Source organism: Ambystoma mexicanum, chromosome 1p (genome assembly GCF_040938575.1).
Source record: "Ambystoma mexicanum isolate Mex_15411 chromosome 1p, UKY_AmexF1_1, whole genome shotgun sequence".
In the NCBI taxonomy this organism is placed as follows: domain Eukaryota; kingdom Metazoa; phylum Chordata; class Amphibia; order Caudata; family Ambystomatidae; genus Ambystoma; species Ambystoma mexicanum.
In genome coordinates this window covers 1,388,162,657-1,388,180,368 of record NC_090921.1, presented here as the reverse complement: position 1 = coordinate 1,388,180,368, position 17,712 = coordinate 1,388,162,657, and the positions used below count along the sequence as shown (strand labels likewise).

The 17,712-nt window shown below is 46.8% G+C and overlaps 1 protein-coding gene across 1 annotated transcript in view; it reads right to left on the bottom strand.

Moving 5' to 3' along the window:
- The window catches only part of C1PH16orf87 (chromosome 1p C16orf87 homolog), a 203,619-nt gene that overhangs the window by 154,505 nt on the left and 31,402 nt on the right, over positions 1-17,712 (bottom strand). Inside the window, exon 2 of the mRNA XM_069607063.1 lies at positions 11,071-11,167. Coding sequence (XP_069463164.1) covers positions 11,071-11,167 — 97 coding nt within the window. The remainder of the gene's footprint in view (positions 1-11,070; positions 11,168-17,712) is intronic.

Here is a 17,712-nt window from a genome sequence, read left to right as displayed (position 1 = left end):
CCTAGCCGCAGCCCAGAAGAGGATCCTCACCGCCCAGCAAACCTGAGCTGAGTAAAGAGTTTGGGAGTGGGAAACCCAGTATAAGAGTGATGGGGCTAAAAGAACCTATAGACAACTGAAGGTAGCAAGGGCGGAACTAAAAGCACTGTGGGCGGATGACATTTCCCATAAATTATCTCCGCACAAAGCATTTTTTACTATAGCAGATCCAATAAGGTCTTGCGGATGCTGGTTTATAAACTTCAGGCCCAGCAGAATAGTGCTGCGATTGGTGGGCAAGATCTACTGTGCTACGATGAGCCTGCTAAAATGCAAATATTGTACAGATCTGTTCACAGTGGACTCTCGAAAGTTTGCAGCAGAATGCATTTATCCAAGAGGCCTGGCTTCCCTCTAGCTTTTGCAGACAAACAAAAATGAGACATGCCCATTACAGTAGAGGTTGTCCAAGCCATTTGCTCGCTCCCACCAAACAAAGCCTCAGTCACAAGCGGGTACAAAGCCCTTTAATAAAAAATTCTCAACTGTCCCCTCGTATGGCAGTTTAATTCATTCATTGAAACAGGGTCCATTACACCGTCTATGGGGGAATTAACACTTACATTGATAAGGAAGCCATGCAAGGATCCCACTCTGTGTTCCTCTTTCCGATCAATAACGGTCCTTAATTGTGATTCTCATATATAGTTTATGACGGCACGCTTGGCCACTGTTTCCTGTGGTACCAGTGGGGGACTAAACAGGGTTTGTTCTGGGCTGCTAAGCGTGCGATAATATTTAGCTCACAGTGGATATTACGACCTGGGCACGACAACATAGGCAGTCATTGACCCTACTGTCGATGGGCGCTGAAAAAACATTTGATCGCATAGATTGGGCGTACTTATCCAAGGTATTGGTAGGTTCTGGGACAAGGTTCCTCAAATTCATACTAGCAAACTTTGTGCTCCCATCCACTCGGATTAAAGTGAACAGGGTCCTCTCGAACCCAGTCCATCTGCGGAAGGGATCAGACAAGAATACCATTTATCCCTGCTCCCATTTGCTTTGTCGATGGAGCCCTTGGCTCGTCTTGGTCTCTCTTCTGGGGATATTTGCAGGATAAACATAGCGGGCCATCAACAAACTGGCACTATATGCGGGATTCCCAGATCACCTTGCCCCACATCGTTATTGGAAAGGTTTCACAGGGTATCTGGTTTCAAGAGCAATCACACAAAATCTACGATACTTAATATATAAAAAACACCTCAGAGAATCGAGCAATTGCAGACAACTGTCCCATTCTTGTGGGCTTTGCGATCCCTGAAGTACTTGGGTATCCATCTAAAAGCACACTACCCCGACTTATACGCGGTTTTCATCTCTCCGCTATTTGCTGGGACCAAGCATGAAGAGTTGAGATTTGGGGGGGGCGGGTTCAGATGGCGGGGGAGGAGGGGGGCGGGGACAGGGGAATCAGAAATCTCCTGGTTAGGAAGAACAGCAGTTAAGATGACCCTACCGCTGCGCCTACTTTATACATTTCAAGCTCTACCAATTTGGATCCCCAGGGCGGTGTTAAAGGATTTGCAGGCACATGTTTTTAGATTTTGGTCCAATGAGATCTCCGAGGGTGGCCAGGCACACGCTTATGGCAGCTAAGGGAGCAGGAGGACTGGCAGTACCAGATATTGAATATTACCTCTACACGGCTCAACTAGCGCCTTTCCTGGAAAGTCAAGCAACAGTGCAAATCCCGAAACATTGGGCAGATATTGAACACACATTGGGAGCTCCCTTGCATCAATAGTGCTGGTATTCCCCAAAGACGCGAAACAGGGGAAAGAGGAACTCCCGATATCTACAGCTACTATGGAGTACTGGGACAAAGCTGCGCAACGGAATGCTACAATGACCTTTCCATCTCCTATGACAGGTATTGGGGGAATAGGGAATTCTCCAAGGTTCAACACAGGTTTCTCCAGTGGACCAAGGGTGGGTTACACAGACTGGGCCAGCTGTCTAGGGATAACCAACCTCTCACATTTAAACAATGCAGATAGGCCTACATGGTTGGGGAGCAGGATAGAGATGGATATATACAGCTAAGGCACTGGGTGGTCCTGACGAGTGTGGCTACCAGGTTCAAGCCCCCTTCTAGATATTAGACCAGATGAGAAAAAGACATAGGCAGGTGACCTGGTACATGTTGTACCAGAGCAGGCAAAACATCCCATGCAGTGAAGCATAAGGAGAATAGCTTCAAATTACTAGGCTGCTGGTATCTTATTCTGGAGTGTTAACATGGGATGAACCCTGCCCTCCCACCAGTGGCTGGAGATGCGGAGCAACTCCTGGCTCCTTTTTCCTTTTTTGGTGGGTTTATCCCCAGATTCAGGGGTTTGGGGGTGCAGTGGTGGCAAAAATTAAGGAAATATGTGGATTTGAACTGGAAATGGACTGGTCTTACTTTTGGGAAACGAGGATTTGCAGGGGCATTACAAACTGGTAGCTAGAGGTTCTAGATTGATCACCCACCGTCTAGTAGCGGCGCGCTTAGTGATAGCAAAGCATTGGAAGGTCCAAGCAGCAGCACCTGACATGGAGTGGTGGGCACGGGTGTGGTTTGAAGCTGCCATGAGCAAAATTGAAGGGGCACTGCATGATGGGATGACACCGTTTAAGCAACTGGAGCCCATTAATCCAGTTTGCAAACAAATCATGATCCCACAATATCCATCATAAACCCCACAAGATGACATACTTCTCGCTAATATTACATACAGGATGAATTTTGGAAGGGATGCTCACGCCAGCATGTTAAGCTGAGCGTTGCACCCCGACTTGACTGTTTTGGTTGAATATCGAGATGCACGTTTTGTGTTTATTTTTTGGTTAAACGGTTCGTACCAAACAGTCCAACGAGGACTTGACGATATTAATATGGTGGTAAGGACTCGTTGGCTTTTCTTGCATTTGAACGCATGCAAAGTAATCGTTTTTGGTACAATGAGGACTGCGCTTTAATGTTTAAATGGCAAAAAGAAAATTGAATCTGCAAAAAGGGGAAACCTGCCAAACGGATATCCCTTTTCTGTTGACTACATGCCCTGCCACGTCAGTTAATGTTAATGGACATTTGTACCGTGCACTGTCACCACCACCTGGCGCAGTGGCGGCTCTGAAAAAGGAAGGGAGGGCAAGTTAGTGGGAGGAAGCAGGAAAAGTGCAAGAGAGCAGTGATGTGCTGTTGGCGGCCTCAGCCCGGTGGGTCCGTTAGCTGGGCCTGGGGTGTTTTTGGCCGGTAGTCGTCATGTACTGTTGTGGAAGTCTGTCTTTTGTTGTGTTGTTGCAATGTAGTGAAGTTTGTGCAGTTTGTTGTGCTGTAGGTTTGTGGTTGTGTTTGGTTTGGAGTTTGAGAGGTGTATGCAGAGGAGGAAATGGTTAGTGGAATTGGTTAGTTGGAATCTCTAATCTGAATTGAGGCGCTGGGCTTGTGTAGTCTCTCCTGTGCGCCACTGATCCGATCTGGACCCATTTTGCATTCAATGTCCCTTTCACATCTGTCCCCCACCTCAACCAGCCTCCCTCCCTCCCTCACAACCCATTCAAAAACCCTCACAACCCAATCAGTAACATTCAAAAAAGAGTAGCCGCACACCAGGGTGCTACATCTCTAAAGACCTTTGCTCTAAGGAAGAAGGGAACGGGCAGGATTATGATGGAGGGCTCTGGTCACGGGAAGGAGACTTCCATCATCGGAATTCACAGTAAAGTACTTTGGGTGTGACAAACAGGGAAAATTCCACTCAGTTCCAGAGCAGGGATTGGACCAAAAAGGATGGCTAGCTTTCGTCCAATCACACGAAGATGTTTGCCATTAAAAGAAGAGGCCTTCCACCCATTCAGAAGATTTGCTCAGTTCCTTGCAGATTCTCTAAGGTCTCACTGGACTTCCTTTGAGAGAGTTTGTACTCATCATCCTGAGGTGAAGGAGAAATCATCCAAGACTGAAGCAAGATCGGTCCCCCCTCGAAGGGCACATCAGAAGTAACCTCTGCTGTGGATCAGGACCTACCACTCAGAATCTCCTGTGCTGGGAGAGCAGACCCTGCACTGAACCATTCTATCTTCAAGTCCCCCTGAATGGGCCTCACAGCAACCGGAAGACCATACCAGCAGAAGCTCCCTGTTCACCGCACCTGGAACAAGAGGGAAGTCGCTGGCACTAGTTGCTGCGCTCCTCCACCGCATTGAGCAATGCTTACACCTTCAACCACCTCGACACTGCATTGTGCCCCAGACAAAGCTCATCACCTGGTAGACCTGAAGAAACTGCTGAATGCTGGGAGCCAAACCGAAGTCACACGCCGACTTTAACTAGGATTTACAACCACGGCTCAGCCCAACTAGCCCTGTAACTACCACCTCTTTGATCACACATTCACACACCCTAGATCACCACTTCGAAGACAGTCACCCGCCGACTCCACCCGCTAGAGTGACACTCATCAACACCTCTCGTGGCTAAAGCCCGACCAATTATGAAGCAGTCCTGGGACCACTCCCACCTGCATCTTTGAAAGCCTCTACCTCACAGAGCACCCACATTCGCCCCTACTCAACACCTGTGCCCAAACTGAGCCTGATCAGCTCGCATCTAGGTTCAACCAAGAGTTTGACTGTCAGCCCACGGCTCCTGAATCCAGGAGCCGTTTACTCTGAAATGCGAGCTCAGCCCACTTGGACCCTAGAGACTGGTTAGGTCACGATCGCTCCAGTTTTCACCAAGATATCCTTTTTTTGTGGTTAGTACTTTAACTGCTACCCCTGGAACTACGCTCAGAGCCCTACTTCTCCAGTCGGTCGCATCTTCTCTCTTCTTCCTTTGGGGCGGGTTGTTGTACAGCATTTTTTATTCATTCTATGTCCAGATGGTGTGTTTAATTAAAGTGTTTACATTTTTATAGAACCTGAATTGGACATTCCCTTTATTTTGGACAAAGATATGGTTGATGCTGTTTCAGTCACTACTGGTTCACCTTCACAGCCTTCTTAAGAGTATAGCCTTCACTCAGCTCACGTGATCACAAAAGGCGAAGGAGGTATCTGTCAGTTTTACCTTTATGATTGCATTGTGCTTTGGTTTGTAGGCGCACAAGACCAGAGTAGGTCATTTTACCCCTACTTGTCCTACTCCTGCAGAGCAGAATCCAATTCATCACACCCTTGATCGTAACCTTGGTATTACGTTAGAAGGCTTATGTACTGCACCAAATCACAGCTCTAGGAGTAACAAAGCACGTGGCTTGTCCATAGGCAGCGTATTGTGTCCTCGCCCAGGATATCCAGACCCTGGTCGTTGGTGGAAAGTGAAGTGCGGGCAAGATAATAGGATGGCACACAAGGACACAGACAATAGGTAGGGATGCAGAGAGGGGAATTATTCTAATAGCCAGGATGCACATGGGTTCGCTAGAGTGGATCCTACGGCCATTATGAAGACGGTAGACTGTATACTTTAATTTGCTTTGCGAGTAAACTATCAATGCGAGGCGATTCAAGGTCTCCTAAATATATACAGTTCTACTTGGGCTCAAGAAATGATCAATCGCTGAGTACAGTTGGTAAAAGCCTTCGACTGAGTTTGTTAATTTAGACAATTGGCCAGAACGGGAATAGAACCCTTTACATAAGTAATGGGAAGCCAGGACCAAGGAGTATCTCGATCAAGAGTTGATCATGTCGAAGTCAAAAGCAGATGGATAACATAAGGACAGGGGAGGGGTGTTGGACTGTTGAGGTTCTTGGAGATGCTGCACGTCTGATTTTGCAAAGAAGAGTCTTAGATGGTTGCGCGAGTAAAAGGCTATGCCAGGTGGTTATCGTTCGATATTACGGCTATTACTTTGAACATTGTAAAGATTGTTGGTTCTGTAGTTAAGATTGGATCCAAGAGGGATTGCATGACGACATTCACCCAAAACCAGTGAGGGTTTAGGGTACCATTTGAAGCCATAGCTGATGGCGGATGTTGAAAATTGAATTAAGACTGCGAAGTGGAATGGAAGTACTAAGTTACTAAGCTATAATATTCATTGAATCCCACGATGACGCAATGTTCAATTGCTAGGAGTATGTGAATGAGTGCTACCTCGATAGTATGGTTGGTTGAGATACAAGAAGTGAAAACTTGTATTGAAGGAAGAATTAAGCACTCTCATTTAGTATGCTGCTGAGAACAAGAGTACATATTAAACTAAAATGTAAAAATGTGTGTAGAATAAGCGTAGAGCGCCCTGCTCCCCATGGACCCTTTGGTCCTCTTGTTGGGTGACATTCCAGACGACGGCTCATTCCCTACGACAGGCCCCAAAGCAGAGCTGGTCTCAGAGTTGTTAATGATATGATATATGATGTGGCATTTATAATGCGCCTATACACAAGTGTTTCAAAGCGCGACGAGGCAAGGGAGGGGGAACAGAGGGAAGACAGACAACAATCTTACTAGGCCAAGTGTCATTCAGATCGCGCAGCACAAATCACCCAAGCACAATTTTGGAAGTCTGCAGAAGGCGCATGCACTTACTGGTGGGTAAAGTGTGGAAGTTAAAGGGATTAGAGAAAATGACATCTCTTCTGGCGGGACGCATGAAATATGGTGCCCCTTTCTGAAACATGTGGCCGACAGAGTATAGATGTTTTTCGGTCCTAGATTTTGAAGCATTTCTCACTGGAATAGGGACATGGGTGCTAGGAGCGCCTGCTGACAACTACGATGTAACTAAGTCCCTGTGCCTGGTCGTGTGTCTTGCATTATATAATCTGTTTTTTTCTTTTTTCTTCCTTCCCTCCCTCCCGGTTCCTGGGCTGTGTTAAGCTCAAGTTTGTTAATTACACACAATTAACTTCCGATGTTAACTGTTACCTTGCTCTTACATTGTGCTGTATTTTGTACTGTGACCATCGAGGTTTCAATAAAAATATATGTTGCAAAAAAATAGATCAGTAGGGCCCTGGGATGGAGGAACGTGCAGGTCTTACAGATCAAGTGTTTAGCATGCATCTATTCATTGTACAAATAATACGGGGGGGGGGGTCATTATTACTAGTAACATTTTAAAAAGCAGAATAGTACAGATGAGCCAGCAATCCTTCCAAACACTCAATAGGTGTTAGTAAATGAGAGCCGATGTAACAAACGCGATTATCCACAAGTATAGGAGTAAATTCAACAGTCACAAGCAGGACAATTTAATATAGGTACAATATTTACCCGAAGCCAGAGTATCCTTAAAGAAAAACATTTTCACAAAACAATGTTTTGCATGCAATAAACAGAAATTGAAGAACCGAAATTGAAGATGTCCTTGCTACAGTGCCCATGAAGGGAAGCCTACATACATTTTAAAAGGAGTGTGGCAGGGTCCTATTGAAGTAGCGATAAAAGCATTGTTCAAAATAAATGGGTACCAGCGAGCTGAATATAAATCAGGGAATATAAAAAGGGACAGTATTGCAAAATAATAGAAGTTGATGTGCTGAGCATATGCATGACATCAATTAAAAAATGTCTTAGGTTAGAAGATTTAAATGCAATCTTACATTAAGGTAAAATAAAGCTCAGTCCAATGTTTGTACATGTACCACAGAAAACGAGCATGTGAAAAGCCAACAGTCAATTTGTTATGGTGCATAGCAATCCAACAGCAGAAACACCAACCTCCACAGGCACTTCAAAAACGATACAGTCTACTCTTGTTCACCAACAAGGTTTTCATCTTCAATCACTACGTGCAAACACTTGTGGAAACATATGAAACAAGCAACATTGACAAAGCCAAAACATCTTGCAACTGCCCCTATCAGGGCTAAAGCCACCAGCTGCCCGTTCTCTGGCTTCTATTAAGACCTTGCACCAGTAGACTTTGGGCCCAGGTTTTACCAGGCTCTTGAGTCTACCATCAACCTTCATCTGGCCCTGTTCTAGCGCGCGGTCCACTGGCTTTGCCACCTCTTGTTGTACGTTTGATTTTTTCTTATCAAGACCTTCTTGTTCCTGGTCTTTTTAGATGTTTGTCCAATGACCAATTAAAATACACATACCCCTTGGAAGACTTTCGTTCTGATGACCGTACAATCAATCCATCCAAATGCATTGTGTCGAGGTCACCTATGTGTGCCAAGCCTGGAAATCGCTGAGGGCCAGTTAGTGCTACCGGCTCCATGATGGGATATATGGCAGAGAACCTCTGGCCCCCAGAGGACAGCTGGTTCTCCCACTGGTAAAAGCAGATTCAGGCAGACAACGCGGCATTGCGGAAAACAACCCCGTTGTGTCTGCTATACCATTTGGGGCTCTCGGGCTCCCCACGGGGAGCCCGAGAGCCCCAAATGGTAAAGCAGATTCAGGCAGACAACGCGGTTGTGTTGGAAAACGCTCCGGTTTTAAAACCGCAGCGTTTTCCAACACAATAACGTTGTATTTATGTTTGCGGTCGCTTCAAAAGCGACCGCAAACATAAATACAACGTTTTTAAAGCTGCGGTTTTATTTCTAAGTTTTCCGGGCTCCTCCAGCCCGGAAAACTTAGAAATAAAACCGCAGCTAGTGCTTATTTTTTGTAAAAAAAATAAATAGCACTTACCAAGATTCAGCTGCAGCTTTCCTGCTCTGGTCTCCGGTCCGCGTCCTCCGAGTCCCGGCACTAATGAAGGGAAAGCCACCCAGCGGTAGACTGTTTACTACAGCTGGCTGGCTTTTCCTTCATTAGTGCCGCAAAAGCAAAAGCCAGCACAGGAGGGCCTCCATTTCACAAAATGGCGGCGCCCCTGTGCTTGCTTTTTCGAATTTTGAGCTTGAATAGCTCAAAATTTTACATAGGAAGTTTTAAAACGGAGGATGCTAGTTTTAAAACGGAGGATGCTAGTATTTTTTTTTATGTGGCCTATCTATTTTTTAAATAAAAACTTTTACTAGACCATCCCTTTAAGCATTCACTCCCTCCTTTTTTGTGATCTCTCCTTGGCTAATATTTGTTTAAACTAGCCCATGCTGCCTTTTGCATGTATCTAAAGTGCGTCCAAGAATAGGGGTAGCTTTTGACTATTTTTTCCTTTTTCTGGTTTTATTATGTTGGGAAGCACACAGCAGTATGATGACAGCCCCTGATCTAGGCCTCATCTTGTTTGTTCACCCGTAGTTCTGTTCAGCAGTTTCCAGCGTCCTTGTGCTGCTGGAATTTTTTTTAAATTTATTTATCTATTTATTTTTACACCCCAGTTCAGTGTATGAAAAACCAGAAAGCTTGGTAAATCCAATCCTGTACGGAGTTATCAACTGCTCCAAATTAAGTGTTTGACTGGCAGATGTTGTTCAGCTTTCCTGAGAACTACTTTTATGACGTATTCAGATAACATCTGTATTGGGTGCTAGGATCTCCCAATTCCCTTCCTTAGGAGATGGTTCGACCAGGCTAATTAGGGGTCTCTTCTGAACTCACCATTTGCAGACTGCCTATATTACCAGTGGGAGAACCAGCTGTCCTCTGGGGGCCAGAGGTTCTCTGCCATATATCCCATCATGGAGCCGGTAGCACTAACTGGCCCTCAGCGATTTCCAGGCTTGGCACACATAGGTGACCTCGACACAATGCATTTGGATGGATTGATTGTACGGTCATCAGAACGAAAGTCTTCCAAGGGGATATTGAAGCCTGGAGTGAGTCTATTGCAAAGGTAGTGAGCGAACACCAGTCCTATTGGGTTTGCGTGTGGTCTCATGCAGAACGGATGTGCTAGCAGTTAGGGCTGGACTAGGCCCGATTTGCATATGGTTGATCCCATTTCTGCAAAGGTTGAATAGCAGAATGCCCAGAAAAATTGCCAGAGTCTTAAGATTAATTATAAACCTTGCAGCAATCACCTCCTTTGTTTTCGCTAATGTGGACAGGGTGAGGGCACAGAATAAGCACAAGCAGAGAGAGAAAGAGAGAGAGAAAGAGAGAGAGAAAGAGAGAGAGAAAGAGAGAGAGAAAGAGAGAGAGAAAGAGAGAGAAAGAGAATGAATGGCAGGACACTGTAGCAGTCACGCACATAATACTCCCAGCACTGCATAAACGTACATGCTGCTGCAGCCCCCCCCCCCCCCATCAAGCTGGTCACTGTTGCAGGAATCTAGCCTTGCAGTACTAACTGGGCACACTGCAGTTTGGCCTGATGGGGATCCGACTTCCATGTGAAGTCCATGTAACGTGGCCTTGCTATGTTAACAGGGGATATGTGAATAAAGCATTGTTGAACTACTTGGCATAATAGTATTTGCTCTTATTGTACTAAATGGGCACAATGGAAACTAACAATACTGTCCTTACAGACTATAATGGAATCTTGCACAGCTACTCCATCTGAACAGGACTGATCCTGGTACTTCTGTGGTAACTGGACAGTATAAAATGTGGCATTGCTTTGTGTGAGAATAGTAAAACCTGCCCACTATGGAAACTTTGAATAATATTGAAAAACGGGGCAAGCACCTCGGTGGCAATGCAGAAGTTACTGGCTTTTCAAATGCCAATATTTGGCAATGGTGAGTACATTGGATTTTTTTGTTTGTTTTTTAAACCACTGATATACCTGGCTTTTAATGGCATTACCGGGTATATGACAGAATGACTTGCACATGACCCCAGTAACCAAGACCATCATGCCAATACATGATGAATTACATTAATTCATGGGTACATGATGGTAGTAGATGGAAAATGGTGCTAGTACCTTCCGATAGGATGCCAATAATATGCAATGATTATTCATCAGCCAAACTTATTGATTTTGTCATAGGGGAAAGCCAGGCCCTCAGCATTGCAGGCATTTTTCGGTTAGAGGGTTCAAATGTAGGATACATACAGGTAGATCGACAAAGCCAAAAGCAAGATGTAATGGGCCAACGAGAGACACACTGCATCGGGAACATGCAACAGCAGGGTCCCCGCTGCCCCCCCGTCCCCAAGGTGTACCGCCAAGAACGCCAGGAGAGAGCTAAAACTCAATCAAAGTAGACCTAAAACATTAATAGTGTTTTGGTTACCTGAAATGCGGGACGATTGGTCCTTGTGTTTGGCATGCAAGAGCTTTCGACTAATGAATATGAAACCGCAGGGACAGGATTTGCAGGCAACTGGAACCTGAAATTGAAAAAGAAGATTTAGTCTTTTCACATTATAATGCCACATTTTACAAAAGGCAGGTAGAAAACTGGAGGGTACATGGGCGATGGATGGAGTGTTTAACCCAATGTTTATAAAAATCACCGATAACTTTTGAAGACTGCTGCATGAGAAACAAAGATGGCCATATGTAAAAGTTAATCCCCATAGGATTAGTGTACTTAGTCTATAGACCCTTTGCGCCATCGTTTTTGAATATCCCCATCCCACAATAACAGCAACACAGCACATTTTGCTTAGCAGAAAAAGAGCTCACTCTGCCTTCAAAGACGAGCCCAGGGCGTACAAAAAGAAGGTGGAAAAAAAAAACAACTCAAAACGCGCACAAGAAAACTAAAACTTCGCCTAAAACACCCAAATGAATGCCTACGATACCACAGATTCAAAATGACTTATGGACAGTGCCACCAAGTGACAGCGACAAGAACCACTTGGTATTCCACAATCAGCCAGGTCCTTTGCAAAGGAGGGCCCATCGTCTAATGTGCAAGATACAGACTTAACGGGCATTTGGACAAAGTGACAAACTATAGTCCATTTTTGTACAACAAGCCCCTTCTGAAGATTTCCTCACAGCCCAAGGACTCCTGTTGACTCTGAAAGACTAAAGATGCCCAATGTGCGGTACATCTCCTGAAACTACAAATGGTCTGGGTCATGAGAAAAAGAAGGGGTGGGGCGGGGGTTGTCCACAGTATTCCCATCCCATGAAGTATTCAGGTAATCTCTCAGTGACCTGGGGCGCATGCCAATTCATTCACAAGTCAAAGAGGGCCCACTTGTTGAGGAGTGGAAAATGGGTCCACTTGACGACACTGGCACCTCATAAGCAGCAACAGGACTTCCAAGGTTGAGCTCCCACAGTTGCTTGGCTGCCGGTGGGCGAATGTAGAGATCTGCTTTTTACGTTAAGACTGCCAGGAAATGCAGAGCATGAATAATATGATTTATGGCCCTTTCCACATCTCCACTGCTAGGAGAGCCAGGAGTGGAGACTTTGTGCCACCCAGCTTGTTCAAATAAACATTGCTGTAGGTGTCTCAGTCAAGATCAACACCACTTGCCCACCAATGTTGTGCACAAAGACCTTCAAGTCCAGGGAAACCAGCTTGAGCTGCAAACTCTCTTTCGAAGTTCACAGAACTTGCAAGTCCACCAGCTGCATCCCAACCAACGAGTGAGCAGTGTTGTGTCTGACAGGAGTTTCTCTGAGAAGGGACCCCGGACCATCAATTGATCTTCGCTGGTGGTGAAAAACGGATCTGTCTGGCACCCTGATGGAATCAGCAGAATTGCCAACTTGATATGCAAAGTTCATGGCCACAAACTGCTCAGGTAAAATTGCAGCTTTTTCAAGCAGAGATGTGCATGAGCAACTGCAAGCATGCATTAAGCGACAAGTTGCAGATAACTCTGATATGCCCAGGCCACATATTGTGGTCCATCACAAAAATAATTCTATGTTTGTTGAAAGTCCACAACCCTGACCCTCGGAAAGACTGGCTGTGACCCAAGCAGACCTGGTAAATTCAAGGTAGAGTCACAAGTCATGGCTGCCAGCCCACATCCTGGTCTCTCTGGCAACGCTGGTAACTCTGCAGTCCCAAAGCTGGCACAGATCACATTGAATAACGTGATGGCACCGTCTAATCCCGGGCCATCCCGGCAGTGCATCCTGTTCTGGCGCTTCCGTATTCTGCTCTCCTCCAGTTCTTGTCCTTCCTCGTTCCACCTTGCCATTCAGCTTCCTGGCCTCCCAACTACTTGGGGCTTTTGCCTCTTTAGTGGGTCAGATGCCCAGGGGCATCAACGCCCTTTGTCACCATCAGACACAGAGGTGGCTGCTTGTGCGGACCAGTCTCATCTCTCCAATATGAAGAGCTGTGTCATGACCCATGCGTGGTTGTTGAAGTAGCATACCATGCAAATGGTAGCAGACTTTCAGAAAATCTCCTCGCCTATGTATGTGAGTGAGAAGGTTTTGAAAGCCCTGCCAAGAATCCCTCAAAACTGTCCTCAAGTCCCTGCTTGTGCAGAACAGTGGATTGAGGAAGTGAGAGAAGAGAACTTTCAGGGCGTCCGCTGCCGAGTACTGGGGTATGGTGAGGCTTGAGGGGGTATGAACATTTTTAAAAACCGTCTTGCAGTTTCTGCCCTGAAGCCATGAAAATCCGCAAAAGAGCAGGACCGAAACGCTTTCCTTTGTGAAGAGTAACAAAGATTTTGAAGTTCCCCTGGTGAGGATGGCCGTGTTTGGCTGTTAACGTACTTGTCTTTTCATGAAGAAGTTCCTTGTTGGTGGAGCTGCGAAATAAGCTTGTACTACAAAAAAACTGTAAATCTAGACATTGTATTGAATTTGTTTGCATGTATCCAATTTTGTCACCTAAGGAAGATGGCACTAACCACAGTGTCGACTCCAGATTGTCTTGTACCACCACAGACTCACCTCTGGTTTTAGCCCCAGAATGTGAACGTCAGAGTTGTCAGCTAGCACTGGGCACCAAAAGACCCCTTCTACTTGGTAGACCCTGAAAAAAATATCCTCAGCTTGAGTTACCTTGAAGGAAGTATCACGTACCATGTAGAGTTTCTTGGTGTCAAACTCTTGCAGGTGATAATGGAAAATGCCTCCTACCAACGCTGCAGTGAGCGTACACGCAGACAAAGATGCCCTGATACTGATAAATGATGTAACAGGTGCTGGAGCTGAACAGACCCAGTAGAAATGCAGGGGCAAACAGATGCAGATGGCAGCCAAATAAATACGAATAAAAAACCGGAAGGACTAAAATAATTGGCACAAACAAATCTCTGCAAGCTTGCAAGAGTCTAGTCTGTTCCAGTGCAGAGAAAATTATAGAGCACTGTCAAAAAGCATGCGGGCGAGGCTGTACATGCATTAGACACTGCACTGCTAAAATAAAAGGACACAATTCGTATAAAAGACCAAAAAAAAAACCCCCATCCCCATGGTAGACGATATCCCAAACCATGGTGGCAAGACGAAGGCGCATAATATACATAATGGGGGGGGGGGGGCATGGGGAGCCAAGATGGTGGTGTGAGCGGATGCTTTTTCTGCGCCGCTCACAAACCCTCCACAATGACCCTCAACTCGAAGTCTGACATGACAGACCCCAGGGAGTGATCCACCCACCCCCAAGAGCCTGCAGTACAATAGCAGCAGATGGAGTGGCGAGGGGCCACCGTGGCTCCGCTGTGAAAGGCCAGCGGTCGAAGGATGTGCAGCGGGATGCCCAACATGGTGGGCGGACCATGACAGGAGAGTGACTGGGAGCAACAGAAGCAGCAGCGCCCAGCTCTGGGAGCCTTGCTGATCGCTCCTCCCACCCGGCGCTCGCCCACAGCTCTGTTGAGGCAGCCTTGCGGGTCCGAGAAAGCAGTGAGATGCGTAACTGAGCAGACTAGTTGAGGAGGAGCACGGCTCATGGGGGGTGCTTTGGCCAGCTGGCCCGACCGGCTTCCAATGTGCCCATCCGGAGAGGTGACCCAAGCAGGCCCAGCACAGGCATAATCACAGGGACAATTAGGCGGAGATCCCCCACTATGGGGGAAATACAGTAGACTGCTGTAGATCAGGGAGAGCAAGGAAGACACCCAGACTGGACTGGGCAAAGCCCATAGCTGAGAAGTGAAAGCGGGAGGCAAACCAGAGAGAGTTGCATGGTGGCAGAACGGCAGGACCAAAGGAAGCAGGCAGGTCACAGTGACGCAGATCACAACCACAAACCTGAACGAAAAATGTCCCAGACCCTGCACAAAGGTCCAGAACCGAATATACACAACTTCCTCTTGCTAGCAGGAGTGGAGAACGGTGAGACCATGCAGAGGTGGCGGTTGCAGGGGCAGAGGGCGAAATGGAGGTCACAATGAGGGAAATGGCCCACTCAAGATGGAAATACTGCTCAACCCGCTGCAGCAATTGAAGGAGGATCTACGAACAACTCTGCGCATGGAAATAGCCTCACTTAAGTCTGAATGGTTGTCGGCAATCAATGAGAAGAGGAGGGAGAAAGACGACCTGGGTGAGCAGGTCGACCACACAAAGATCAGTAGCCGCGCTGGAGGAAAAGCTGCAGAGTGTGGCAAGAGCCAGTGGAAGTGCCATGGAGGAAGTGGAAGCTTGCCAGATGAAATGCAAAGAACTGGAGAACAGCACATGGACAGCCAACTTCCGGATAAGGTTCTCGTTAGAGGGCAGGGAAACAGGCATATGCGAAAGATATTGTGAAAGCATCCCTGGTGTAAAACATCAATCTGAAGATCAGGGTTGACTTAACGCATAGTGTGGGGCCCATGAGGCTGTGGGAGGATCACCACCTCCCGCAGACGCATTGTGGTAATAATTCACCACTAGAAGACGAAAGAAGCTATCCTAAGCAAAGGAAGGCCACATCAAGTTGATGGGCAAAGTACAGATATTTCAGGACCTGGCTCAGGCAACCCATATCAAAGGGCAGCAGATAAAACCATTAACAGAACTCTCTAGGAGGAGCATCCGATTCAAAGTGACCTACCCATTCGGCCTGCATTTTCAAAAGGGTTGCCAAGTAGTTACGATCCAGACGCTAAAAGCAGTGGCCTAACTCCTAAATGTTTATGTTCAACAAGTGAACCCCCCACAGGAGGCCCCAAAAGAAACTTGCAAGCATGGGGAGAAAAACCGCCCGGGATATGGCAAAGGGGCAGAGCAAGGATGCCAAGGAGGGAGGCACACAAGCAGGCGAACAAGAGGCAATTGACGCCAGAGGGGCCCCAAATGGAAAGATTAACGAGATGGGCAATCTTGGAGCATGTGCTCTGGTTGTGACAACGGGTGGTATGATGAGCACATAGACCGGGGTACAGTAGACGGGGTACAGTAGACGAGGGCCCGAGTGGGAACCAGGAAGGCAAGCAGAGGTTTATTTAGCTCAGGAGTTTGTTCACAAGTTGAAATTGTTGGGGGTTGACAGAAGTGGTTATTCTGTAACTATGCGGTGGACACATCGATTTACAGGGGTGGTTTCTGGGAAGATATGCGGGGGTACATGGGTGCATGGTAAGGGGGCAACATGACAGGATACCCATGGCAGGCAACATGGTCAAGGACGCGGTCAAGAACACTACATGATACAGGGATTGGGGGATAAGCTATGCTCGCTAAATGTGAGGGGCCTCAACATTCCCAGCAAAAGGATTCAGTTATATGGTGAGCTACTGAAAAGGAATAGTAAAATAGTGGCGCTTTAGGATACCCATTTACAGAAGCAAGACCAGGAAAGACTCAGGGGTGGGGCAGACTATCCGCTGCAGTTCCACATTTCTGCCCAGACCAAGAAGACTGGGGGTAGCATTGCTGTTCGACAAGAGCGTCCCGCTCCAGGTGCAGGAGACCCAAGTGGACAGCGAGGACCGCTACGCAATTGTGCACGGCACAGTAGCCATGGGGGAGCTGACAATAGCATTCTTGTATGCAGCTCAAGAAGTTTGAGGAGCAGGCCTGAGGGGGCCATCATTCTAATGGGTGACATGAACCTGGTACTGACTAGGGAGCTAGATCGGTTTGCAAAGGTAGCGGCGCCCCTCTCTCGATAGAGCAAGGCTTGATGTTCAGTGGTTATTAACCACTCGCAGCCATTGCTTTTTGCTCACTGTACCTTCACAGATGGGAAATATCCATTTGCATACCAGTCTTTGTCCTGCCCAGGGGCAGTCCAGCACCGAAATGCAATGGCAATTCCTGATATGCAAATGGATATTTCCCATCTGTGAAGGTACAGTGAGCAAAAAGCAATGGCTGCGAACTCTCAATGTGGTTAATAACCACTGGACAGGTTATCATGCCTTGTTCTTTCGAGAGAGGGGCGCCTGCTCCCTTTTTGCAGTAGGGAGCTAGATCGGTCAGCAAAAAACAAATAAATAGCAGGGGGCAAGGCTACGTATAACCTTCCTTGTGCAGTTGGCAATTTGGGCCGGATGGATGTTTGGAAGGAGATGTACCCCCAATCACAAGACTATACCCACTACTCGCATGTCCTCAGATCGAATACATATATGTGTCTTCAACACTGCCCCACATTGACCCCATGACCTTACCGACCATAGCTCAGTTGGGGTATTGCTCGCATGCCTGGGCATCCCATACAGGAGGCATACATGGTGGTTGTCTGCGGGAATACTGAATGACCCAGTAAGCGCAGAAGAACTAAAAGACTCTGTAAGGGAATACCCAAACTTCAACTGCGCAGACACATCCGTAACCACATATTGGGAGAAAGTGAAGGCAGTAGCAAAGGGGAAAACAGACAGCAATGGCTGCAGCCCCAAAGAAATTGCGTACACAGACAGAGGAACAAATGGCAGGGGAAACGAGGCAATAAGAATCTGAAAAACATGGAATTAGCAGATATCAGAAATTCACTTCATGCTCTGAGGCTGCAAAGAGCTGATCGTGTCATTTTATGCTCCCAGCAAGGGTTTTACGAATTCGGGAACAA